Source organism: Heloderma suspectum, chromosome 2, assembly GCF_057233095.1.
Source record: "Heloderma suspectum isolate Gila_16-S chromosome 2, 16-S_ref, whole genome shotgun sequence".
Lineage (NCBI taxonomy): Eukaryota > Metazoa > Chordata > Lepidosauria > Squamata > Helodermatidae > Heloderma > Heloderma suspectum.
Window position 1 is genome coordinate 181,647,191 of NC_139459.1, and position 26,152 is coordinate 181,673,342.

The 26,152-nt window shown below is 47.9% G+C and overlaps 1 protein-coding gene across 25 annotated transcripts in view; it reads left to right on the plus strand.

The window, feature by feature from the left end:
* Window positions 1–26,152, plus strand: part of LRP1 (LDL receptor related protein 1) — a 516,733-nt gene that overhangs the window by 413,597 nt on the left and 76,984 nt on the right. For all 25 annotated transcript variants that reach the window (XM_084836577.1, XM_084836568.1, XM_084836575.1 and 22 more), the window contains 14 exons: window positions 908–1,039; window positions 2,490–2,717; window positions 3,128–3,302; window positions 5,400–5,494; window positions 7,341–7,490; window positions 14,511–14,654; window positions 15,102–15,227; window positions 19,072–19,203; window positions 21,494–21,628; window positions 21,757–21,886; window positions 23,416–23,542; window positions 24,266–24,417; window positions 24,880–25,004; window positions 25,195–25,566. In XM_084836577.1, coding sequence (XP_084692703.1) covers window positions 908–1,039; window positions 2,490–2,717; window positions 3,128–3,302; window positions 5,400–5,494; window positions 7,341–7,490; window positions 14,511–14,654; window positions 15,102–15,227; window positions 19,072–19,203; window positions 21,494–21,628; window positions 21,757–21,886; window positions 23,416–23,542; window positions 24,266–24,417; window positions 24,880–25,004; window positions 25,195–25,566 — 2,223 coding nt within the window. The remainder of the gene's footprint in view (window positions 1–907; window positions 1,040–2,489; window positions 2,718–3,127; window positions 3,303–5,399; window positions 5,495–7,340; window positions 7,491–14,510; window positions 14,655–15,101; window positions 15,228–19,071; window positions 19,204–21,493; window positions 21,629–21,756; window positions 21,887–23,415; window positions 23,543–24,265; window positions 24,418–24,879; window positions 25,005–25,194; window positions 25,567–26,152) is intronic.

Genomic DNA, 26,152 nt, shown 5'->3' on the forward strand with positions numbered 1-26,152 from the left:
CTGCCTTGCTGTCCCCAGGTTCCTAAAGATAAAAACAGGGGCTCTGGATTGGGGCGGCTACACTCCCATGGGCCATTGCCTTCTGGGCCCATTTTGAGATTCGTCCTTGGAATCTGGGCTGGTCTCCGTTGAAGTGCTGCCTAGCAGAGGAACAAATGGCCTCCTTGTGTGGTGAAGAGATGACTATATCAACTAGTCACAGTTCATATGCTCAGTCTTGGCTGCTGAAACCTTTGCAAGCCTCTGTCGGTTGACTAGCCCAAATAGGCGGAGAAGGAGGAAGGATATTTATAGCAGTGTCAATATACATGGCACTTTGCAGAGTAACATCAGCAGAATGAATACATAAATTGCAGGCCCCTGTCCCAAGGACTTAACCATCTGTGTGTTGATGTTGGTGTGACAACAGAGTGAAGGGAGGCAAAAGTAACAAGGGAAGAATGAGAGCAGTTGCAGCTGAGTGCACTTAGGCTTTTTTGCAGTTAAGCAATGGAAAACATAGCAGCTGATCCACGTGAGGATGGCAAGCAGCATGTGAGTTGCTTTCAGTGTAGGTACGCCACTTTTCCTTGGTGCAGATCGATCCCTGCTGGTTTTTGGGGATTCCTACCTTCAGCTGTAGGATTGGCTTTTCCCATATCATTCCCCACATTTGCATGCACCAATCTTGCACTTTCTGTGGCTCTGTAGGACAGAGCTGGAGATAGCAGAGATCTGGTCTTGAGTTGCCAGAGTGGCCACCAGAAATCCAGATGTCCCTTTCCCAAGTGGCTTAATGTCACCTCTGTCTTGGCCTTTTCAAAGCAGAGGTATGCTTCATCCCATCTTTAGAATAAGACTCTATTTCTCCCGGGATGGGTAGAGGATCTTAACTTCTAACTCTGCACTGCTTTATTTGTTGTTCCAGCTCCCAACCCTTGCGAGGCCAATGGAGGAAAAGGCCTTTGTTCTCACCTCTGCCTCATCAACTTCAACAGTACCTACTCTTGTGCCTGTCCCCACCTCATGAAACTGGACAAAGACAACACCACATGCTATGGTAAATGGAAGGGGGAGGATTTGGCCTCCTCTCAGTCCCAGTGTCCATCTGTGCAGGAGTTCAGGAGAAGCCTCACCCTAAAAATGTGTCACTTGTAACAACAGTGCAGCGATCATGCCATCTTGGGTTATGTGGCTCCCTGCCCTGATTATTCCCATCTGCTTTATATTATTCCCATGATGCATGATCCTGGCTTGTTCACTAACCATAGTTTAACTAAGCAGATTTCCCCAAGTAATGGGAAACTATGGTTAGTTTAAAAGCAGAAACAGATGCTTCTGATCTCATCCTTGCAGCCAAGCCAGAGGAGAGAGGGGAAGCAGGAAGTGCATGAATCTGGGGCTTTGTGATGTAACACTAAAACATGGATAAACATTTTTTTCTAAACTGTCCCTAAGAACCTGAAATGGCTTAAACTAGTGACTTCATAATAAGGTGCCTTCTCTCAAGTTGTTCCCTTCCCATACCATTACATGAAACTATATGCCAAAGTAACATGAGAACGACAATACATGCAAACCTCTTTGGAGAGAAGCCCTGTGAAGGGCAGAACTGTTCCTGCAAACCTCCCCCCCCCCCCCCCCCGCACTCACTGAGCCAGTTGCCTTCCATTGTAGTTCTTACCTTAGGCTTTGAAATATTTTCAGTAGCAACTATGTGTTTATTGCTTCATGCTTATTATTCAGCAAAATGATAAAGAGCAGAACTGTAAGTTAACCGTACAGAAATCACTCTTTTAAGGTGCAATCCTATGCATGTTTAGACAGAAAAAAGTCCTACAAGTCCCAGCATTCCCCAGCCAGCCATGCTGGCTGGGGAGTGCTTGGACTTGCAGGACTTTTTTCTGTCTAAACACACATAGGATTGTGCCCCTAGTCAGATAAAAAAGACTGTAAGAAATAAACACTGTAAAAAGCTAGAGGCAGTTAAAATGAAATATGAGAGGCTCAACTAAAGCTGTATCTTCCTTGCAGGAATAACTGGTGAGTGTGGGGCGATAGGGTGTCATTGTACATCTAAATAGGAGTGATGTGACATATCAGGATGCCTTGGAAGTTCCAGTCCTGTGACGCTGTGCAGATACACGTAGAGCATACCATATGCCACAAATGTAAACTGGTTTTATATGGGGTGAACTGTCATGACTCCCCAACCAAGGAAACTTGGGAGCCATAGGTCTGTGAAGGAATACGGGAGCTTAACAAAATAATTGTTAATGCCCATGCAAAAACTATCATTCCCAGGGTTCTCTGGGGAGTCAAGCCCATTTAGGCCTACAGGATACAAATGCACCTACGCTGCAGTTGCACCACGCAGGTTGCTTGGGTCAGCTGTGCACATTTGTTGGGTATCCAGCCCATGCGCCTTGTGGTCCTAGCAAATAAAACTGCTTTGTATCTGCTGGAGCGAGTCCACATTGTGTTTTCTTGGCCTTTGTCCCCTTTTCCAGAGTTTAAGAAGTTCTTGCTCTACGCCCGCCAGATGGAGATTCGGGGGGTTGACATCGACAACCCATACTATAACTATATCAACTCCTTCACTGTGCCTGACATTGACAATGTCACTGTAGTTGACTATGATGCCATGGAGCAGAGGATCTACTGGTCAGATGTCCGCACGCAAACCATCAAGCGAGCGTTCATCAATGGAACAGGAGTGGAAACAGTCGTGTCTGCAGGTAAGAACAACCTGTGGCTCCCTTGTCTCCCTCTGTCCTGTCCTCTCCACAACTTCCCCTCACTCGATGTTGCACTTTGTTGTGGCTCTGCCGAAGAGAACTATAACTTTGGTGGGATTCCCAGCCTTTTTCCAGTAGAAGTCGATGGCCCTCTAAGCTTTTATCCCCTGTGCTAAATGAACCTGAAGCTCTTGCTGCATTTCACAGGTATGCTAGAGCAGCCCCACTCAACCTGGCACCCTCCAGATGTGTTGGGACTACAGCTGCTTCTACCCACCATCCAGATGCTAGGAGCTGTAGTCTGGAGGGTGCCAGTTTGGAGCAAGGCTGCTCTGGAGGCATATTCCTTCTTTGTCTCGCTCTCTGGGCTCCCCTCATTTGACAGATTCCCCACCCTCGTTGCTTTGCAGACCTACCCAATGCCCATGGACTTGCTGTGGACTGGGTCTCCAGGAATCTTTTCTGGACAAGCTATGATGCCAACAAGAAGCAGATCAATGTGGCCCGGCTTGATGGCTCATTTAAGAACGCAGTGATTCAGGGACTGGACAAGCCTCATTGCTTGGTTGTACATCCTCTCAAAGGGTGAGTCTGATGTAACATGGGATATCGAAGAAGTTTGACAATGGGGATGGGAGGGTGGGTGGGTGGGACCATGGGTTGTTGTGAGGAGGAGACTGGGGTTTAGCAGTTTAAATGGTGGTTAATCTTAACGATGGTCACACATTTTTGGCCCGAGAGCCAAATTCAGTTTCAGAGAAGCTCTCTGGAGCCACATCCCATTTCAGGTGGGGCTGAAAGCAAAATGGGGCAGGGCCAAAATACCAGCATATTTTAACTCAAAGCTCTTACTGCCAGTTACCAAGTCCTAGGAAAGCCATTTAAGTCTTTCAGAATGAGGAAAAATATCCAAAAGCCAGCAAACCACCAAACAACGGGCAGACGAGGGAAAGGAGTGGGCCAGGTGTGCCCCCCCGGAGGACCAGGTGTGGGCCCTGGAGGCCTGAGGTTCTGCACCTCTGGTTTATTGAAACAAGCCAGTTTCATAAATCACTGTGTGAGCAACTGCTAACAATAATGCCTCTCAGAGATGTTTAGTCTCTCAGTTCTTTGAGAAAGCTAAATATTTTTCCAGCTAGACACTACATAAGAGATAGCAGGCTCATCACAGGGGCTAAGGTTTTGTCAAAGGTATTTCCCATCTCAGTTAATGTCCCCAAGAGAAAAGTTGCCTGTATGTTGTCTGGCTTCACAAACAGGACTCCTCAGCATCTCTTCCTTCCTCCTCCCCCTCCTGGCTCTTTCTGCTGTTCTTCTGTCTTGCCCGTTGTTACTTTGGCTCATCAGCTGCACCTGGCAGCCAGCCCCCACCTCCTTTGGGAGTGCTGTAATTACGTTCAGGTGGGGTGGGGAGCGGAGGCTCTCCAAACTTTCACCCCTGCATAGCTTCTCACACAGGGCTTGAAGCTGGCTTGTTTCAGTAAGTCATAGTTATGACTAACTGCAGTTTGGGTCTGAAAATAACACTAAGTTCCAGTGTTAAAAACAGAAACAAACGCTTCCTATCTCCTCCTTGCAACTGTGCCAGAAGAGAAGGGCAAAGGCTCTCCTCGGCTCATTTACATAATAATAAACCATATCGTTGCCTATCTTCCCTTAGAAGATAACACAGGACCCAAACAGAGTACTGCCTGACAAACCTGATGCAGGCCCATACAATAACACCTACGAGGCATACTTGCAGAGAGGAGTCTCTGCAGGCGTGTTTGCATGTACAGTGATAGTCTTCAGCCATCTTCCCTTGACTTTAAATTGTTGTGCCAGCTTTCCAAGCTACAACTACATCAGCAAACGTCACAGTTTGTGGTAGTGCTCTTAGGCATTGGTTGCTCTGTTCTATGTTTAGCACTTCTTTAGGGGAACATTAAGACTTGTGATTGGGCTCACGTTCTTTTGGTGTCCTTTTAAAAAAAAAGTTCTGATGTGGCAGCTCAGGCAGGTCACTGTGTTGGAATGAACTGAATGGAACCCAAGGGGCATCCCTAAGTGGCTTTACTTCATGTCTAAGCCCTTTAAACCACTCCCCTACATTCAGGGAAAGGTATTTCCTTCCTTTGCCCCCAATCTGTACATGGCCCAATGGTAACGGAGGAAATTGTCTTTAAAGGGCCCCACTCAAACTTTTGACTCTCTTCAATGTTACAAATCCTCTTTCTGAAGGGCGGAAAGGGACCGCCTGAATCTGAGAGAGGAGGCCTGTCACGTGAAGAAAAGATATGCTGAGGAGGGTGAGGATATTTGTGTGTGCTTGTGCACATCAGCTGGCTCATCACAGATTACTTGGCAAGGTAGAAACCTTCTTGAGTCGGCAGGAGGCTGCTCCTCTTGACGGAGCACTACAGGTTCATAGGAATTCTTTGGAATTGATATAAACTGTGCTCGCCTCTTAACATGTGTGTGGGGAGGGCATCGCTCTGCTCAACCTTCCCTCCACCCACTGACACTCTCCAGTGAATGTCTCCCCTCCCTGTTTGTTCTTGACCCATGTTTTTTCTTCTTCTTCTCCAAGTGAACTCTGAGATTGGAAAAAGCACCCCTGGAGGAGGGGTATTTGCAGGGGATAATGAGCAAGTGTGGGAGGGGTTAAGCACCGAATGGACTTTCTGATTGTCTTTTCCACAGGAAACTCTACTGGACAGACGGGGACAATATCAGCATTGCCAACATGGATGGCAACAACCGGAGCCTGCTCTTCATGAACCAAAAGGGGCCCATTGGTATGGAGTCAGCCCCACACCTGTTGTGTCCACTGTTATCCCTACGTCCTTTGAGAGAGGTCAAGACCTTAGATTCTCAGTGCCCCTCTGTACCTGGTGGAGGCAGAAAGCACGACTCATGGCCACCATTAGCCCTGGCGGTTTCCCTTTGGATGCTGCGGCTCCTGGCTCCCTTGTGAGTCCAGGGTTGTCTGTGATGATTGCAATAGCCCTGGGCCAGTATAACCCTTCACATCCATCTTCCAGTGCTTCCACAGAGGCTTTAATCCTGTCAGATAACTGGAGTGAACCACCTTCCTCCATAAATGCCCCTTCCTAATATTTTTCTCTCCATTCTCTCTCATAAAATAGAAGGCTTCTGTGGGCTAAAGAGCTTAAGGGTGCAATCCTATCCATGTTTAGAAAAAAAAAGTGCTAAATTCCCAGCTATGCTGGCTGGGGAATAATGGGAGTTGTAAGACTTTTTTGTGTCTAAACATGAATAGGATTGAACCCTAAGTCACTTTACATCCACATCCATCTTTGTGGCACTCCAAGTAGAAATGTGTACTTCTCTTTGAACGTTGTTCATAGCTTCTGCTCCTCCTTTTCCATGAATGAATGCATGTACTCTGCACACATGAAGAGTACTGCAGTGAAGCACAAGATGCTAGTGTAACCTTTGCAGAAAAGTGAGAATTCAGCCTGAGTTGTAAATCCCTTGCCATTCTGAACATCTCCAAATCCTGCAAAAAGTCTTACCCTGAACTCTGCAGCAAGGAATTCCACAGACAAAGATAGACAGCCACATCCAGAACTAGCATTTGCATTTATAACCTGCCAGGACAGAATCCCTACAGCCATCCCAGCACTACCACAGGCTTGTAAATAGGGATTTGCCTGATAACTGTGGTGAATTAAAAGAATTACTTTCAGGTGATTGGATTTTTCCAGTTTGAAAAGCCCTAGATTTTACTTTCTGGACTACTAATTTTCATAGACCCAGTTTTCATGTAATGCTGATTCATGGATTGTTTAACCCATGAATTGTTGGGGCTGGGCAGGAGTGAGCGATCGTGCTGACTCCTGCCTGCTCACCACTTCCACTTTGCATCCAGATTACAAAACAACCCAGGAACACCCCGTTCCTGGGTTGTTTCCATGACGTGCAAACCTGGAACTCTGGATTGTTCAGGAAGAAACAAGCCAGAGTTTTAACCCAACAATAAACCATGGGTTAAAAGTCTGGCTTGTTTCTCCCTGAGTAACCCAAAGTTCCAGGTTTGCACAACACGCAAACTAGGTTCCTGGGTTGTTTTGTAATCTGGATGCGAAGCGGTGAGTGGGCAGGAGGTAAGTGCTCTCCCTTGCATGGCCTCAAACATTCATGGGTTAAACAATCTGTGAATTGTAGTTATGTGCAAACTGGGTCATAGACTTCCTTTGCAGTATTGTGGCTAGTGCTGGTGGATGCTGACCCCAGAATGACAGGCTGCGGCATTTGTAAAAAATGAGAGCTGCAGTGCCATAGGGGTGGTCTAGGGGTGGAGGTGAGGGGCAACATGTCCATTTATACCGTGCCTTTCAGCATAAAACATGATGCCTGGAATTACAAGGGGTGGGGCGGGGCGGTGGGTGATGTGCAAATATACCTAGTCATATGTATCCCAGTGCACATTTCCATAAACATGCAAAGGACTGTGCCTCGCACAGCCAGAAGCCCACCTACACGCTCTGCAGTTTTTCAGGCCAAACAACGGCAAAGCATGGGCGTGCAGTCATCATTGCCTGTTCAGAAGCCTGCATTTAACCCTTGCAGATTTTCATTGTGTCTCCATGCTATGGCATCACTGTTCTCTTGTACCAGGACTCTCCATCGACTACCAGGAAAGCAAGCTGTACTGGATCAGCTCTGGCAATAATACCATCAATCGGTGCAACTTGGATGGCAGCGACTTGGAAGTGTTAGAGGCCATGAAGAGCCAGCTGGGCAAGGCCACAGCATTGGCAATCATGGGTAAGAGCCACTGTCCCGGGTGGGGAGCTGTCACTGCCGCAGCCTGGTCAGCAAGGATGGGGAGAGGATCATATAGAAGCACTGAATCTATGGGTCTTTCCATTGGGGGGAGGATTGCAGGGGGAGTGCAATGAAGGTGCACCATCCACATATCTTCTTCCAGGGTTGTACTTCTATTTCAGGTACATTGCATTTTCCCAGCAAGGTTTTGTTGCTGTGAAATGCAAATTTACCTCCTAAGCATTTGTCAAAGCACTTGGACTAAGGACATTGGAAGTGTCTTCCTGGATCAGACAAAGGTCTATCTAGTTCAGTATTCCACGAGTGGGGAACCTGTGCCCCCCTGCACGCGCGCGCGCGCACACACACACACACACACACACACGTTGGATGACTCCTGTTGGTCATGCTGGCTGGGGCTGATGGAAACTGGAGTCCAGCATCTGGAGGACCAGAGGGTCCCCATCCCTGCAATTCTCATTGTTTTTGCAAAGAATTAGAATTTGCATAGTCGGCTGTCTTCATCTTAAAGTGATGTACCTTAATTTCTTCCCTCAGGTTTTTTAGTGAGTATGGAATTTACAGGCCCTCTTGAAGCCCTGGTTCACATAATTAAATCTTTGTGTTAGTTCTCATTATAAAATCTGAGGGAAGGAATTAAGGTGTTTCCAGGTTGTTTCATGTTAAATTCAAACAGTTGCCCTTACTTATATGTATGATTACTATTGTTCATTCCATCTCACCGTCTGATAAAATGGGTTATAGTTTATGAAAACATGTTCTCTTAAAATAAAATGTCTTTAAGGTTCTACAAAATACCAAATATTTTCTTTTTTCTAAGATATCCATGCACAAACTAACATGGTTCTGAAATTTACATTTTTTTAATTGTTAGTCTTATAACTTGCTTGTATAATTTGATCATGGAAGCACATACTCAGTCTTTTGTTGTTGTTTTAAAGAGGTAAATGCCACTAAGGATTAATCCTTTTCCTTCACAACAGAGTCAAGAAGCTATGAGGCTTGTTACAGCTGCTGCAGTAGTGACACTGAGCCTGTGCTATAAGGGATCTTTGTTTAATGTTTAGCCAGTTTTCTGCAGTTTCCCTGCAGTGCAATAGTGAAATTCACTAACCATTAACCAAAGGTTTGGACTAAGAACATAGAAAGTCCCTTGCTAGATCAGACCAAAGGTCTATCTCAGCCTTCCCCAACCTGGTGCCCTCCAGATGTTTTAGGCTTCAACTCCCATCAGCCCCAGCCAATATGGCCATTGGTCAGGAATGCTGGGAGTTATAGTCCAGCACATCTGGAGAACACTAGGTTGGGGAAGGCTGGTCTATCTAGACCAGTTTTCCAGAAGTGGAGAACCTGTGGCTCTCCATATGTTGGACTACAACCCCCATCACCCCTGACCATTGACCATATTGGCTGGGGCTGATGGGAGCTGGAGTTGAACAACATCTGGAGGGCCAGAGGTTCCGCAGCCCTGTTTTTTATTTATTTATTTATTAAATTTATTAATCGCCCATCTGGCTGGTCACCCAGTCACTCTGGGCGATGTACAACACACCATAAAACAATTTAAAACAATAAAATTCTACCATAATTTTTTTTTAAATACCCTAACCCACCCCAAATGCCTGCCTGAACAACCACGTTTTTAATGCACGACGGACGCTCATTAAAGAGGGGGCATGATGGAGTTCCCTAGGGAGGGAGTTCCACAGAGTGGGGGCCACCACAGAAAAGGCCCTCTCCCTCGTCCCCACCAGTCTAGCTGTCCTGGCTGATGGGACAGAGAGAAGGCCATCCGAGGCTGATCTTGTTAAGCGGCCTGTCTGGTGCTGCTGGAGGCGCTCCTTAAGATAGGCTGGGCCGGAACCATATAGGGTTTTAAAGGTCAAAACCAACACCTTGAAATTGGCCCGGAAAACACCTGGTAACCAGTGCAACTCCTTCAGCACTGGAGTGATGTGATCTCACCAGTGGCTGCCTTTAATCAGGCGAGCCGCTGCATTCTGTACCAGCTGCAGTTTCCGAACCGTCTTCAAGGGTAACCCCACATAGAGCGCATTACAGTAGTCTAAACGAGAGGAGGCCAGGACATGTACTACGGATGGGAGCAGATGGTCGGGAAGGAAGGGGCACAGCCGCCGTATCAGATGGAGTTGATACAGCGCTGTCCGGCTCACAGCTGACACCTGAGCCTCCATGGACAGCTGGGAGTCCAAAATGACCCCCAGGCTGCGGACCTGGTCTTTCAAGGGTAGCCGTACCCCATTCAACACCAGGTCACCATCCCCCAGCCTCCTCTTGTCTCCCACCAAAAGTACCTTGCTCTTGTCAGGGTTCAGCTTCAGCTTATTCCTCCCCATCCAGCCACTCACCATCTCCAGACATTTGGACAGGGATTCTATGGCCAACCTTGGTGAAGATTTGAATGAGAGGTAGAGCTGCGTGTCATCCGCATATTGATGACACTGCACCCCAAACCTCCTGATGAGAGCCCCCAGCAGCTTCACATAGATGTTAAATAGCATCGGGGAGAGGATGGAACCCTGTGGCACCCCACAAGTAAGTGGCCACGGGTCTGAAACCTCCTCTCCCAGTGCTACCCTCTGGTACCTGCCGGAGAGGAAGGACCAGAACCACCGCAATACGGTGTCCCCAATGCCCAACCCCTCCAGGTGGTCCAGGAGGATACCATGGTCAACGGTATCAAAAGCCGCTGAGAGGTCAAGGAGAACAAGGAAGGAGCATTCACCCCTATCCAGAGCCCTCCTCATATCATCCACCAAGGCAACCAAGGCCGTTTCTGTCCCATGCCCAGGCCTGAAGCCTGACTGAAATGGGTCTAGATAATCAGTTTCTTCCAAATGTGCCTTCAACTGCACCGCCACCACCCGCTCAATCACCTTGCCCCAAAATGGCAGATTTGAGACTGGGCAAAAGTTGTTCAGAACTTGAGGATCCAAGGAGGGCTTCTTTAAGAGCGGTCTTATCACTGCCTCCTTGAGGGCTGATGGCATCACTCCCTCCTCAAGGGAGGCATTCACCACCGCCCTGATCCCCTCACCCAGTCTCTCTCTGCAGCTCATAATGAGCCAAGATGGGCAAGGATCAAGTAAGCAGGTGGTCGGCCTTACAGATGAAAGCACCTTGTCCACTTCATCAGGAGGAAGAAGCTGGAACCGATCCCACAAAACCGGTTTGCCACAGACCGCCTCTTGCTCACTAACTGTATCCACAGTGTGCAGAGTAACACACCTAATCTGATCAATTTTATCTTCAAAGTGCCTTGCCAAAGCCTCACAGGAGGCCTTAGAATGCTCCAGTGGTTCCGGAGCCACAGGACCGACCAGGCTCCGGACCACTTGGAACAGCCTCCTGGGACAGCACTCTGCAGACGCGATGGAGGCAGCATAATATTCCTTTTTTGCTGCCTTCACCACCACGTGATAGGCTGAAGATACAGCTCTAGCCCGTGTCTGATCGTCTTTGGAGCGAGACTTCCGCCACCGGCGCTCTAGCCGTCTCACCTCCTGTTTCAGAGCTCGTAACCGCGGATTGAACCATGGTGCAGTCCGAGCCCTGTTCAGGGGGAGAGGGCGTTTCGGAGCCACCCGATCTAATGCCCCAGTGATTGCGGCATTCCAGCCACCCACCAGGGTCTCGACCGAGTGGCCGTTGGCATGCCCCAGAGAATCCCCAAGCGCGTTCAGGAATCCATTTGGATCCATAAGACGCCTGGGGCGGACCATTTTAATGGGTCCTCCACCCCTGCAGAGGGGTTCTGGAACCAAGAAGTGCAATGTCACCAGATAGTGATCTGACCATGACAAGGGGGTGGTGGATATACCCCCGACTTCCAGATCACTCCCCGCTTCTCCAGAAACAAACACAAGGTCTAGTGCATGACCAGCGACATGGGTGGGCCCAGTTAGAATATGGTGCAGCTCCCAGGAGGCCATGGTCTCCATGAAGTCCTGAGGTGCTGCTGTGAGGATGGCCTCCGAATGTACGTTGAAGTCCCCCAACACCAGTAAGTTAGGGGACTGTACACACACATCAGAGACCACCTCAAGCACCTCGGCCAGGGAGTCAGTCATGCAGCGGGGTGGACGGTACACGAGCAGAATCCCCAGACTGCTCTTCGGACCCAACCTCCAGTACATGCACTCAGCAACCTTGGTCTCCTGGAGAGGGGGTCTGGTGAAGACCAAGGACTCTCGGTAGGTAACAGCCACTCCCCCTCCCCGATCCCCAGCCCTCGGCTCCTGTGCATACGAAAATCCGGCTGGACACATGGCTGCAAGAGTTGGAGCAGCAGCTTCGGCCAGCCAGGTCTCCATAATACATGCCAGGTCTGCACCCTCATCCAGGATCATGTCATGGATGAGGGAGGTTTTCTGGGTAACAGACCTGGCATTGCAGAGCAGCAAACGAAGGCCAGAAGATGGGGTCACGCCTCCCCCAGCCATCCTTTGGCTCTGGACAGGCCCGGAGCAGGGGACAGATACTACACATCTCTCCCTTGTTCCCCTTACCTGGCATGGCCTGCCCCTAGCGCTCCGCCAGCGCCTGCCGCCCAGCCTCGGTATGTTCTGGCCCCCAACACTCCCCCCACTGCCTCCATTAGGTGGACACATGCCCCCTTGCTCCCGCCTATCAGGCAGGCTACCCACCCCTAAAAACACAACAAAATCCCCCCCCCAACAAAATAAAACAAACAAACAAAACAATTAAAATCCCCTTAAAAATGCCAGGCAGGAGTCCACAGGGAAGGCCCGGCAGCAGGCCCGGCAGCAACAAGCACGCCTCTTCCCTGGTGGTGGTGGCGGCAGCTTCTCCTGCAGGCCCTGGCTCTCCCAAGCCACCTCAGCCAGCCAGCTTATATAGCCCCTCCAGGGAGGGGCAGGTGGAGCAGCACAGCTGGCTCCGTACCTGGGGGCCTGGTCCTGCAGGGACTGGCGGTCCGCCAGGCAAAAGTCCACAGGGATGTTTCTCTTGTAGAAGCCTCCAAACGCCTCTGGCCATGCACAGGCCACACGTGAAGGTCATAGCCATGAAGGTTATTGTACAACTGCAAACTTCGATCAGTTAATCAGTTGCACTAATAATTTAAAACCGTATTTGTTGACAGAAAAATGAACTTCAGATGGTAGGCACCATCTAAGTACTCCAAAACAAACTGCAGATGGTAGGTACCATCTAAGCAAAGGAACTCCCCCTTTCACACAGGATGTCTCTTCTTAGAGTGTGCAGCACGCTATGATATATGCATCCACCATCTAAATTTTAAACTTGGTGGGAAACTTGTGGCCCTCCAGATGTTTTAGCCTACAACTCCCATCAGCCCTAGCCAGCATAGCTCATGGTGGGTGATGATGGGAGTTGTAGGACAAAACTTCTGGAGGGCCATAAGTTGCCTATCCCTGTTCTGAAACCATAGGGTTGAATCCAGACTTATACTTAGAGTAGACTCATTTAACTCAATGGGACTTGAGTTAGTCATGATTAACTCCAGTCCCATTGATTTCAATGGGTCTGCTCCAAGTATGACTGAGTCTGGATCCAGCGCAAGGAAAGTATGTTTTTCCCCTTCAGAATTATTGTTTTAGTCATAAAATTTAATTGATTAAAACTCATTTGATTAATCAACCCAAATTTCATTAATTGGGAGGCAGCCATTTGTCATCTGAATTGTACTGCCTCTGTACTAGAGCTTCTCTTTAGCTATCATTTATTCATTTATTTTATTTACATAATTTGTATACCATCCAGTTAATAATGTCCTGTGGGTGGTTAACAATAAAAGTTTTAAAAACATAAAAGCAGTCAACACAAGCCCTAACAATCCGACAGGAGAAAAAACTAACCACTGCACAAAAATAAAAATAAAAGCAGCAATAGCCAAACATTAGAACAGCAGAGTTAAAAACACTGAAATAATCTTAAATTGCCTGGGAGAATAAAAAGGTCTGCATCTGGCGTTGAAAAGACCATAACATGGGGGCCAGGTGAGACTTCCTGGAAAAGGTGTTCCATAACCAGGACACCACCACCGCCAATCTCATTCCTCTGGAGGTCTACCCTTCATGAATTGGTCTAATCTTTTGTAGCCCCAGCTTTGTTAGAGTGGTCATCTTAGCACTACATCGTATTGTTTGAGTTACATGCTGTTCCTAAGTAAGACCAATTGACTTCAGTGATGCTTATTTCCTAGGAGGGAGGAACTATGCATAGCTGTGTGTATTTTCCCCTCGCTTTTACAAACCTGCAACATTCACTTTTTGAACAAACATTTTTGGAGGCCCCGTTTCCCCCCACCCCTTCATTTTGACAATGCACATCTCTTGAGTATATTTTTAAGGCGGCCAAACAGCAGTGCGGCTATCCCCTCGTGCAGCAAGACATTTCTCTCTCCTCCTCCCCCCTCCCCCAATTGCTTGATGTGGTGTGATTTTATTGGGCTTATGGGTGGTGCCCTGCTTTGGGGTGATTTTATAATGAAAAATGGGTAATACATTTCATGGATAAGGACATAAATATGTGCAGGTGGAAGGCTAAAGTATTACAAAGGAATTGCAGGACTATGACACAAAGGCTAAATTGCACTCCAGACACATTTGGCCTGTGTAGAAAAGAGGGAGAAGGTGGAGGAATTCCTAAACTCATTCCTGTGCGGGCCAATGAATAGAGTGTTGGACAGGATATGGGAGACCTCATAGTGTGTCACAGCTCAGTTGTGGAGTCACAGTGCCATTCCTGTGTCATGCAAGTCTGTTCAGCCTCAGTCCCATATCTGTAAAATGGGAATACCACACTTTGTTCGCAGGATTGCTATGAGACTGTGAGAAAGATTTTGATGCAGGTGGTAGCCACCTGTGTGTGTGTGTGTGTGTGTGTGTGTGTTGGGGTGTGTGTTATGTTTCTCAGTTGCTGATTCCTAGACGACAAGTTACATAACCTCCGTTTCTTCACGTATGTAAGCATCCCTTTCTCTTTCTCTCCCAGGCGATAAGCTGTGGTGGGCTGACCAGGCCTCAGAAAAAATGGGCACCTGCAGCAAGAAGGATGGGGCAGAGGCTGCTGTGCTGCGCAACAGCACCACACTGGTCATGCACATGAAGGTCTACGACGAGGGCATCCAGCAACATGGTGAGCTCTGGAGTGCGCCAGTCATAGCGAGCTGTGCTTGATGCATGGGGAGGCCCCGAAGAAGCAAAATGCGGGTGCTGTTCAGGTTCACAGTGGTTTAACTCCTGGATCAGGAAGCAGGGAATCCTCGGTGGTCCCCTTAAGTCCACATGCTACTTGGAAAAGATGACATCTTACAGACCTGCTTACAGACTCCTAGGAAGCCAGGCCCTTGTGATTTGGAAGTGGTTCCGCCACGTTAACTATTCACTGTGCAGCTTGAGGCTCCTGTTTCACCTCTCTTCTTGATGTGCCCACCCACTGCCCCTTGCTCTGCACCCATCTGATTGTGTACCAAGACGGACATGAACGTTGACCATCTGACTTGAGCAAACCTGAACCCTGTTTCTCTCTGACTCTGCACAGCAGTGCCCATTTAATTTCATGATTGCACCTTTGCCATTGCAGGTATCAACCCCTGCAGCGTGAAGAACGGCGACTGCTCCCAGCTCTGCCTTCCAACCTCAGAGACGACTCGTTCCTGCATGTGTACAGCTGGCTACAGCCTGAAGAGCGGGCAGCAGTCCTGTGAAGGTGAGCAGTTGTCAGTAGGCTCCTGTGGGTTTTGTGGAGTGTGGCCCTGCTCTTATATCCCCATTCCTGGGAACTGCGGTGGTCTGCATGTCTGAGTGATCTGGCACAGCTCCCCCTGGTGGCTTCTGAATGTCCCAAACAGTTGGCGCTGAAGCTATAAATGCCTCAGTTTGCCCCAATTTCTTATGGAGCAGACCATAGATTGTGCAGGAGCAAAACTGGGCTTAACATCCTATATCGGGGTGGCCTATTTGTAACCCTCCGGATGTGGTTGGACTCCAACTCCCATCATCCCTCACCACCGGCTATGCTGGCTAGGCCTGATAGGAGTTGTAGTCCATCAATATCTGGAAGGCCACGTGTTTCCCCACCTCTGTCCTATATGCTTGACAGGGAGCTGCAGCCAATCCTGATTCTTTGTACTTGTATGAGACATGTGTTTCTAAACACATGTTTTCTCTTCTTCCCACGTTACATTTTTTGGGTGTAGACAATAAAAAATATCAAGTGTACACCTAAAAAAAACAGCATTATGTGTGAAGCAGCCTTAAGATGTGAAGGAGAAATGCTACAAAACTGCTGGGCTGGAAAATGCTAGGAAATACCTTCTGAGATCCCCTCGTCCCAATATTTCCTAACTTCTGACAAAGGACAACTAGGACGCATTGATACGCACAAAGGGAAATGGGCTAGGTGTTCTTGGAGATGTTATTCAGAAACCCCTTTTATGTACAGGACCAATCTCTCTGCAAGGAGGCTCTTTGAAGATATTCCATGGTTCTCTTCTGCTCCACCTTCTCTGGAGAAGTAGCTTTCCTCCTTAGCATGGAGAGAGGCACTCTAGGCAGGGGTGGATGTGCCCTCCTCTGGTAACATTCACAGAACCACTTCAGCAGTAGAGGATGTGGGACATGCAACAGAATGTTAACAGGAATGCAGATGGGCAGGGGAGTGCTCCTGTTCAGGGTTGTACCAGTGAGCCATGCTTTCCTTGTCGATGCTCCATTCTGTCCCCCATCCCCACTCTGATTTTCCTTTTCCAGCTGACGTACAACATTCCATGGCTACTGAGTGTGCTCAGTGATCATCGGGCTGTTTTTTTCATTCATTCATTGGATTTTATGTTGTGGAATACATAAAATAAAATATAAAAAATCTATAAACAGTATCATTAAAATATATGTTTAAAAATCCATAATGAATATAAACAAATCATACAATAAAAAGGCATCATGGGTGGACAATATCTGGAGCCAACGCCCCATAATAATGGCTCTGTCTTGCCTGGATTGAGTCTCAATTTGTTGGCTTTCTCCCATTACTGAGGCCAGACACTGGTTCAGCACATCACCGCTACACCTGTTTGAGATGAAAAAGAGAAGTAGAGTCGCATGTCATCAGCGCACTCCAAAACTCCAGATGACCCCACACAGTAGTTTCATGTAGATGTTAAACAGCATGGGGGATATAATTGAACCCTGTGGAACCCCACATCAGACGTTCCGTGAGGGCAAGTAATACCCCCCACCTCCTGAGCACCACCTTCTGGAAATGACTGTCCTAGTAGGAGTAGAACTGCTGCAAAGCAGTGACCCCAACTTCCATCTCAAGACGATGGCTCCAGAAGGATACCATGATCACTCAGGCCCTGGGGGCCCAGGAGCATCAACAGGGACACACTACCCCTGTCCATCGTAACACAGATCATCATATGGGGCGACCAATCAGTCTCAGTTCTAAAACTGGGCTAGAATCCCAATCGAAAGGGATCCATTCCACACACACCCTTTTAATTTAAATGGCCTTTTTTGGTACTACAACCCTCAGAGTTCCTCTGAGCATGCTGATACCTTCTTTCTGTTTCTCAGTGGCCCCATTTTGACTAAACAGCAGTCAGTGCTTGCCATCTGAGTTTGCTGTTAGAAGGAGTGATGGCTCTGTACTCCTTCTTTCTACTTGGTTTGACATAGTTCTTCCCTCTCAGCTCTTTTCTGAATCAACTTTTTCTTTCTCACAACCTGAAGCCATTACATTTTTGTCCTATCTTGAATGACCAAAGGGGATAATTGAGATGACATTGGAAAGAGAGGGCTATTACAATGTAATTCCAGTATGATACATACCATGTCAGTATGAATTGTAAGTTTGATATTTTTGTTTTCATTGTTTTGTACTTTTGTCAGCCACTTCGGGTTTCCTGTTGGATGGAAAAGCCGGATATAAATATGAAATGAAACGAAAATGAAAGGAAATCTTCTTGGGATATTTAACTCTGTCCCCATCAATATTTAACTCTATCTCATCTAAGTCAGCCTTCTCCAACCTGGTGTCCTCCAGATGTGTTGGACTACAACTCCCATAATTCCCAGCCAGCATGGGAATGGGAAATATGGGAATTGTATTCCAACACATCTGAAGGACACCAGGTTGGGGAAGGCTGATCAAAGTAATAAGTATGGATGGCGTGAGGGAACTAAAAATAATAATTCCTTTCCACTCTCTAACATCCTCTTCTTTCCCTTACTCCCTTCCTTCCAAAATAATGCTCTCTTACAACCTACACCAGGCACTTTGTTCTGTTCTCTGTCACACACACGCTCCTCAGACAGAGCTAAAATGAAAATAATAACCTTTTTTAAAGACAAGTACATAGAACTCCCTCTTCTCCCATCCTGTATTTAAAAAGTATACCTGGTGTTTGAATTCATGACCATGCGGGGGGAAAACAATAATCTGAGGTCTGGAAAACAAGCCATGTATGTGAGGGGTTGGAGACAGCAGGGGGCTTACATTTGCAGTGACCATTTGGCCACTCGTTGGCCACAGTAAAAGCTTGTCTTCCACCCCGAGGCAAGGCTGCAGTGTTGCCTGCTGCTTTTGGCATGCTGTTGTAAGGATTACTGGGATAATTTGTGCAAAGAGCTTCCAACGCTTTCAAGCGCTATAATATAAAATGCAAAGTAATGTTATCATTAAGTGATGCAAACTGATGGAGCGCCCTTCTTCTGAGTCAGACGGTCGGTCTGTTTCATTTGATATTGCTTAGTCCGACTGGCAGCTCCCCTGCTCTCTCAGATTCTTTTAACAGGGCTTGAACCTAGAGACGTATGAGAATTTCGTTTCAGTTCACAAGTCACTCGAAAATGCTCTGTGCCCAATCCTGAACATGAAGGCGAACAGGAGCACGTTCTCCAAAAATGTTTGCCAATTCCCAAACATGCATTTGCCAAATGTATACTTGAAAAAGGCACAACTTCCTCAATGTGCAACTGTTCCCATTTGAGTGAACCAAAAAACAAGTTGCAAATGAGAATGGGAGCGAGCCGAGCCAAACTTTAAAATTCGGAGATTTTCAGCAAGCTCAAGCATCCCTGGTTCTCCCATCCCTGCTTGAACCTGGGACCCTTCTACATGCAGAGGCTGTGCTCAGCCACTGAGCTACGGCCCATCCCCTATTTCTTTTCAACTTGTGCTGTGTCAGACCATCGGTTTGCCCAGCCCAGGTTTTTTCTACTCCAGCCCTCACCAACCTGGGTCCCTCCAGATGCTTCACACAATAACTTCCATCATCCCTGACCATGAGCCATGGGCCTGGGGCCGATGTGAGTTGTAGACCAAAACATCTGGTGGGGCCCAGATTGTGGAAGGCTGGTTTGCTGTGTCCAGTGGCAGCTCTCCAAATTCTCCAAGCAGTTACCAAAAATACTTTAATTTCAGACGCTGGGAATTGAACCTGCGATCCTCTGCATGTAAAGCATTTGCTCTCCCCCTGAGCTTTGGCCTTCCTCCTCATGTGCTCTGTGCTGAGGCACCAAGTGTGCGACTGTTTCCTTCTTCCATGCAGGCGTTGGTTCTTTCCTCCTGTACTCGGTGCATGAAGGTATCCGGGGCATCCCATTGGATCCCAGTGACAAGTCTGATGCACTCGTACCAGTCTCCGGGACTTCATTGGCTGTTGGCATCGACTTCCATGCTGGTAGGTAATGAGCACCTGGAAGGGGTTAGCCCCCCTTGGGTGTGTCAGATGGAGAGTGTTAGAAGGAGCAGCACCCTGGAGATGAGTGGGAAGCAGCAGCAGCCCAGCTTAGGTGCAGCTTGGAGACGGCATCTCCTTTTGCTGTTGCCAGGGCTTTGAACTCATTATTTCTACAGTGTATCCTCAGCTCTGACCTTCAGTGAACCATGTTACCTCTTCACCCTCCCTGTCTAGAAGAGTGTGGGGTAAAGTTGACTGGAATGGAGATGGGGGCTAATCATCTACATGAGAAGGACATGGAATAGGAGATGAACGCAGAGCAGGGGTGTCGAGCCTCTGGCCCACGGGCCAAATTTGGATTCCCAGTCCAGCCCTCCAGGGTTTGTCAGATGGCTATACATCCTTCCCCTGGGCAGAAATGGTTTGGTGGTTTCCCAGCTTTTTCATGTTGCAGGAGAGTCTCATTTCACAAAGAGCTACACTGGATATGATTCTGAGTCTTCTCCCAGGCCAAAGTTGCTGCTATATCATGTCAGAATGGCATGTTATAGTGCCATTCCATGCTGACATTCACTTTAGTTCAGGATGGTGCATGTCTTGGAACAAGTTAGGCAAAAAGTGCCTTTCGCTGAAACCATTTTTTCCATGGACACCAGCAAAAACCTGTTTTGAGAGTAGGTCTCCCTTGGTGAGGACAGCATCCTGGCCTTTAAACAGCTGTTCTTATCAGGAATCTCAACAAAGATCAGAAGCTAAAGGTGATCAAGGAATGTGCCATCCTTATGCCAACATGAGAAGCGAATACCTAATAGGGTTTTAGAATGGCATGTGTAATGAAAGATGGGTTTGCATTGAGCCTGGTGAGATGTGTTATCTGTGATTGTTGTTGTTGTTGTTCAGTCGTTAAGTCATGTCCGACTCTTCGTGACCCCATGGACCATAGCACGCAAGGCCTTCCTGTCCTTCGCTCTCTCCCGGAGTGTGCTCAAGTTCATATTCATTGAATTGGTGATGCTATCTAGCAATCTCATCCTCTGCCGTCCCCTTCTCTTTTTGCCTTCAATCTTTCCCAGCATCAGGGTCTTTTCCAGAGAGTTTTCCCTTCGCATTAGGTGGCCAAAATATTTGAGCTTCAGCTTCAGTATCTGTCCTTCCAAAGGGTTGATTTCCTTTAGGATGGACTGATTTGACCTCCTTGCAGTCCAGGGGACTTGTAAGAGTCTTCTCCAGCACCATAGTTCGATAACATCGATTCTTCGGCGCTCAGCCTTCCTTAGAGTCCAGCTCTCACAGCCATACATTACTACTGGGAAAACCATAGCTTTGATTAGACGGACCTTTGTCGGCAAGGTGATGTCTCTGCTTCTTACTATGCTGTCTAAGTTTGCCATAGCTTTCCTCCCAAGGAGCAACCGTCCTTTAATTTCATGGCTACAGTCACCGTCTGCGGTGATCTTGGAGCCCAAGGAAATAAAATCTGTCACTTCTTCCATTTCTTCCCCTTCTATATGGCAGGAAGTGATGGGGCCAGATGCCATGATCTTAGTTTTTTTAATGTCGAGTTTTAAACCAGCTTTTGCACTCTCCTCTTTCACCCTCAACAAGAGGCTCTTTAGATCCTCTTCGCTTTCTGCCATTAGGGTGGTATCGTCTGCGTATCTGAGGTTGTTGATAATTCTCCCGGCAATCTTAATTCCAACCTGTGATTCATCCAACCTGGCATTTCTCATGATGTACTCTGCATATAAGTTAAATAAGCAGGGTGACAATATGCAGCCTTGTCGTCTCCTTTCGTGATTGTTGTACCGGTGTTAGAAACTTGAATTATCTTGTGTTAAGCCTTTGAGAAATGGGATTCTACATCTTTCCCTTAGTTGCCCTGCTTGTGGCCTTGTCTGGCCAGCAGTGCTACAGAATTTTGGTGAACTGACGAACACAGGCAGCTGTCAACCCTAACTGGCAGGAGCTCTCCAGTGTCTCAGGCAGGATTCTTTCCAAGCCCTACCTGGAGATGCCAGGGATTGAACCTGGGACCTTCTGCATGCAAAATATGTGCTCCATCACTGAGCTATGGCTCCTCTCTAATTTTCTGCTTTCACTACTTTGAGTGTCCTGTCTCTTGCTGCTGAGAAGAAATGGACTTTGGGGATCTAGGCCTGGGACAACCAGATGATTTACAATCATTATGGATGGCTACTGGTGCAGAGGGTTGTTATTCCCCCAGATGTACTTCTCATCACTCTAAACTTCTTCCTCTTACCTCCCAAATGCATTTATTTCCCTTCTTCAGAGAATGACACCATCTATTGGGTGGACATGGGCTTGAGCACCATCAGTCGGGCCAAGCGGGACCAGACGTGGCGAGAGGATGTGGTGACCAATGGCATTGGCCGTGTGGAAGGCATTGCTGTGGATTGGATTGCAGGTAAGGCAGTGTGGCATTAGTATCAGTCAGAGACAGGAATCGGGGCTGGGGGAGGAATGCCAGCTACCCACAAGTAGCAGAGAAGGAGCAATTAGCTGAGTCATCATTGGGCTCCTCTTCCCCTCCAGGAAACATCTACTGGACAGACCAGGGCTTTGATGTCATTGAGGTGGCCAGGCTCAATGGTTCATTCCGCTACGTAGTGATCTCACAGGGGCTGGACAAGCCACGGGCCATCACGGTACACCCGGAGAAAGGGTAAGGGGTCAGCTGTGATTTGTTGGACCATACAGCGAATGATCATGACAGGAAGAGGCTCAGGATGCATTTCTCTGAGAGGCCAGTAAAAGCTGGTGTGTTGCAGTTGAGGGAAGGGAAGAGTCCTGAGTGTTGTCTCCAGATCTTCCATGTATGCTGTATTCATTTGGTGTGTTCCAAGATCCTTGGGAGCCATAGACTCACATTTCCTAGGATCTTCTAAGACCAAGTTAGGCAACCTGTTGCCCTCCAGATGGTTTGGACTACACTGCCCATAATCCCTAACCATTTGCCATGCTGGCTGGGGCTGATGGGAGTTGCAATCCAAAACAAAGGTACCAGGTTGTCTGCCCCTGTTGTAAGACAGCAAGGACATGGCTGACAATCGAGGGGTGCTTTGGAATCCCACATCCATCCAGCAAAGAGTGGGCCACCACTTTTCAAAAACACCCACCTTGGTTTGTGAAAAGTAGGCTGTGCGTCCTATATAGAACACAAACAATAACTCATTAATCGCCCTTCTACTCTAGAGTCTAATAATGGAAAGCAATGGAAAATAAATAGACTGAAGGGACCGCCCCTCCCCTTGGGCTCAGAACACAACCCCTTTGTGCATGTGGCCCCCGATAGCACCCAGTGTGGCCCCTGACTAGAAGAAGGTTGGGCACCCTTGCTCTAAAAAGTGATGAGGACTTCCTCTGGGGGTATGTTGTGATTATCATGAGGTAGTGGGGCATGGGGACACCACTGATCTGCTACTCCAAGTGCTGGTGGATCACTGACATCTGTCACTCTTCTTATTCAACATGGTGGCTGCAGGGAAAAAGAAGGAGTCAGAGCCACAGTCAGAAAGGTCCTACTGTATATATGAGTCCCCAGTTTCTTCACTGAGGGGAGAGTTCATGAAGGAGTTACGCTGACGGTGGCAAACTGTCAACTTTGCAGCCAGTGCATGCGTGTAAATAGTGTCATTTCTTTTCACTTGATTACTGAACCCATGGCGACTTGCAGCCAGATGAGTCTGTTGACTGACCCCACAGATGAACCTCCCATTTTGAGATGATGCGAGACAATATGGAAGTTGGGCCTGCGGCGTTTGATCTGTGATTGCCCTTTCATACAGCGTCACCACTTAACACTGCAGCCTCAAGTTAGGAACAGAGAGAGCCATTGTAGCACAGTGCTTTCAGTCTTGGGCAAGTTTAGCCTCCCCCAGCTTGGTGCCCTCCAGATGTTTTGAACTACAACTCCCAGCATTCCTGACCATTGGCCATACTGGCTAGGGCTGATGGGAGTTGGAAGTCCAAAACATCTGGAGGGCACCGAATTGGGGAAGGCTGAACTAGAACTCTACCATGAAGCTCCCTGGGTGACACTGGGCCAGAAGCTACTATTGTGGGGCTAAATGGGGTTGGGGGAAGAACCTCGTATACTGCCCTGAGCTCCTTGGAGGAAGAGGGTACAAAGAGGTTCCACAGAAGACGTGTTTCATTTACTGCTCTGCCGCTGGCCTTCCTCCTCTCCTTCAGGTATCTTTTTTGGACAGAGTGGGGCCAGTACCCTCGCATTGAACGATCCCGGCTGGATGGGACAGAGCGTGTGGTCCTCATCAACACCAGCATCAGCTGGCCCAATGGCATCTCGGTTGACTACGAGGTATGGCTCAGAGGCCCCGGGAGTAGTGGGAGAGAAATACCCATTGGTGAGGTGAGGGTGGGTGCCTCGGAAACAAAAAGGCATGGCTCAGGAGTGCACAAGGTTGGATAGCGGGCTGTGAGGGCCTGTGGTGTTTTTTTACCAGTGGAGGGACGATCGTGTGTCAGTGCACAACTAGAGTGACAGCAAACAAGGGGAACTTTGTGCTGTATACCGTATCAAGAGATGTGAAAGATTTGCAAATTATGATTTGCCCCCCAAAATGCAAATTAGGTGAGTTCTTATTTTGCATAAAATCTGCATTTGCTAGTCATAGGGAGAGGCAAGGAGGGATGTAGTACATTGAAGCCCTGCCCACTGGAAGCCCTTCGCAGCCCTATCTCTGGCTCCCGAGATTTCACCAGGCATTATTGGTTAAACAGTTGCACCCCCACCTATCCCAACAGCTCAGAAAGCAGCTCCAAATAGATACATATCAGTAAACAAGCGAACAAACAATAAAGCTTGAGAGATCTGATCATAATGTGCAGTTTAGGCCTTAGGAGAGAACCAAAAGTTGTATGTCCACTGATTCTCCTGTTGGGATACAATTTGAGCTTGCAGTGTGGAAGAATATGCATGAATGGCACCTGATTGTCCTGCACCTAGCCTGAAATCACTTTAGCATCCTGAGATATATCATATAACTCCCAGGGATTACATGTCCTCCTAATCTTTTTCTAGGATGGAAAGCTTTACTGGTGTGATGCCCGGACAGATAAGATTGAACGCATAGACCTGGAAACTGGCAACAAGAGGGAGGTTGTCCTATCCAATAACAACATGGACATGTTCTCGGTGTCAGTCTTTGAGGATTATGTCTACTGGAGTGACAGGTCTGTGTCTTGGTGCTAGGGCTGCTATAGCAGAGCAATACGATCATGTTTAGAAGGCTTTTACAGCAACCGTACTGCTTCTTTCCTTTTCAGACAGAGCTGTGCTCATTATGGCTGGATATTTTGGCCCTATTTACATATTTGTATAGTTGTTCAGTCTTTTGAAAGGGCCATATCCGTGAATGATGACATGCCTAATACTGAAGCAATGCTAAGCCTCATGGATATATATCTGAATGTGTGTCTAATTTTAGATGTGCTGATCAGGAGAAATGTGTGCTTGGATAATATTTGTGTGCGAGGTGATGTGTGTGTTTGGAGACATGCACAATTAAGAGTGCCCGTGTACAGCAGATTTGCATCTTGGTCTTGGGTTCTCACTTCCTCTTTGCGTTTAGCCAGGCGGCCACCATGCTACACACTTTGTGGTATGTGTCATGCCTAGATTATGCTTCTTTCTAGGACTCATGCAAATGGATCCATTAAGAGGGGGAACAAGGACAATGCTTCCGAAATCGTGTTTCTGCGCACAGGAATAGGGGTACAGCTGAAGGACATCAAGGTGTTCAACAGAGCCAGGCAAAAGGGTGTGTGAAGAGGGACTGGGCTACACACCAGGCTTTACCAAGACAGGTGTTGGGGGGTGGGAGTGGAATTTGCTACCTGAAGCGAAGGCTTCACTTCCAGCCATGCTCGTAGGAGCACACAATAAATCTTCCTACGGCTAATTGCTTCTCTCCCGCCCCCCCCCCCCCCGCCGCTGTGTCCCTTCTCCAGGTACCAATGTGTGTGCTCAGAACAATGGTGGGTGTGAGCAGTTGTGCCTGTACCGGGGAAAAGGCCAGCGGACATGCGCATGTGCCCACGGCATGCTGTCTGAGGATAGCGTGAGCTGCCGGGACTACGACGGGTACTTGCTCTACTCAGAACGCACCATTCTCAAGAGTATCCACTTGTCGGACGAGAACAACCTCAACGCGCCCATCAAGCCGTTTGAAGATGGCGAGCACATGAAAAACGTAATTGCCTTGGCTTTCGACTATCGCCATGGCAGCAAGGGCAGCAACCGCATCTTCTACAGCGACATTCACTTTGGCAACATCCAGCAAATCAATGATGATGGAAGCGGACGGCGGACTATAGTTGAGAGTGAGTACTTGGGATGTCCCCCCGCCCTCCTTTCTTCCCTGGCTGCTTCCTCTGGGAAGTGTGTGGAAGAGAACAGCTTGACCTCCATGGGCTCTAGAAGGTTCTTTATGGCTTTTGGCCCGCACATGTGGGACTGCACAGAGGACCACTCAAAGAACAGCAGTTACTTGTCAACCATCTTGTTTTGGTTGGGGAATCCAGAATATGACGAAGCACAATGTTTACATTTCTCTGGGATTCAGGTGCCTTGGGTTTATTAGGATCTATACTTCAGCAGAACTCTAGGATACTGAAGGAGCATTACAGGTCTCTGGAATTTCATATCAGGTCTTTTGATGGAGTTGGCTGAGGGCAGAAGGTTACTGGATCCTCCTGCAGTGGGTATCGGGGGTGCAGAGCCTCTCTCAGCCCGAGGGCCACATTCCATTTGGAGAAGCTCTTGAGGGTGTGGCCACAGGAAAAAGGGGCAGAGCAAAAAATACCAGAGTAGTTTAGCTTTAAGGTCTTCTTGCTGGTAACTAAGCTAAAGGAGGGGCATTTCAGCCTTTTAGAATGGGAAAAAACTGCACAAAAGCCAGGAAACTAC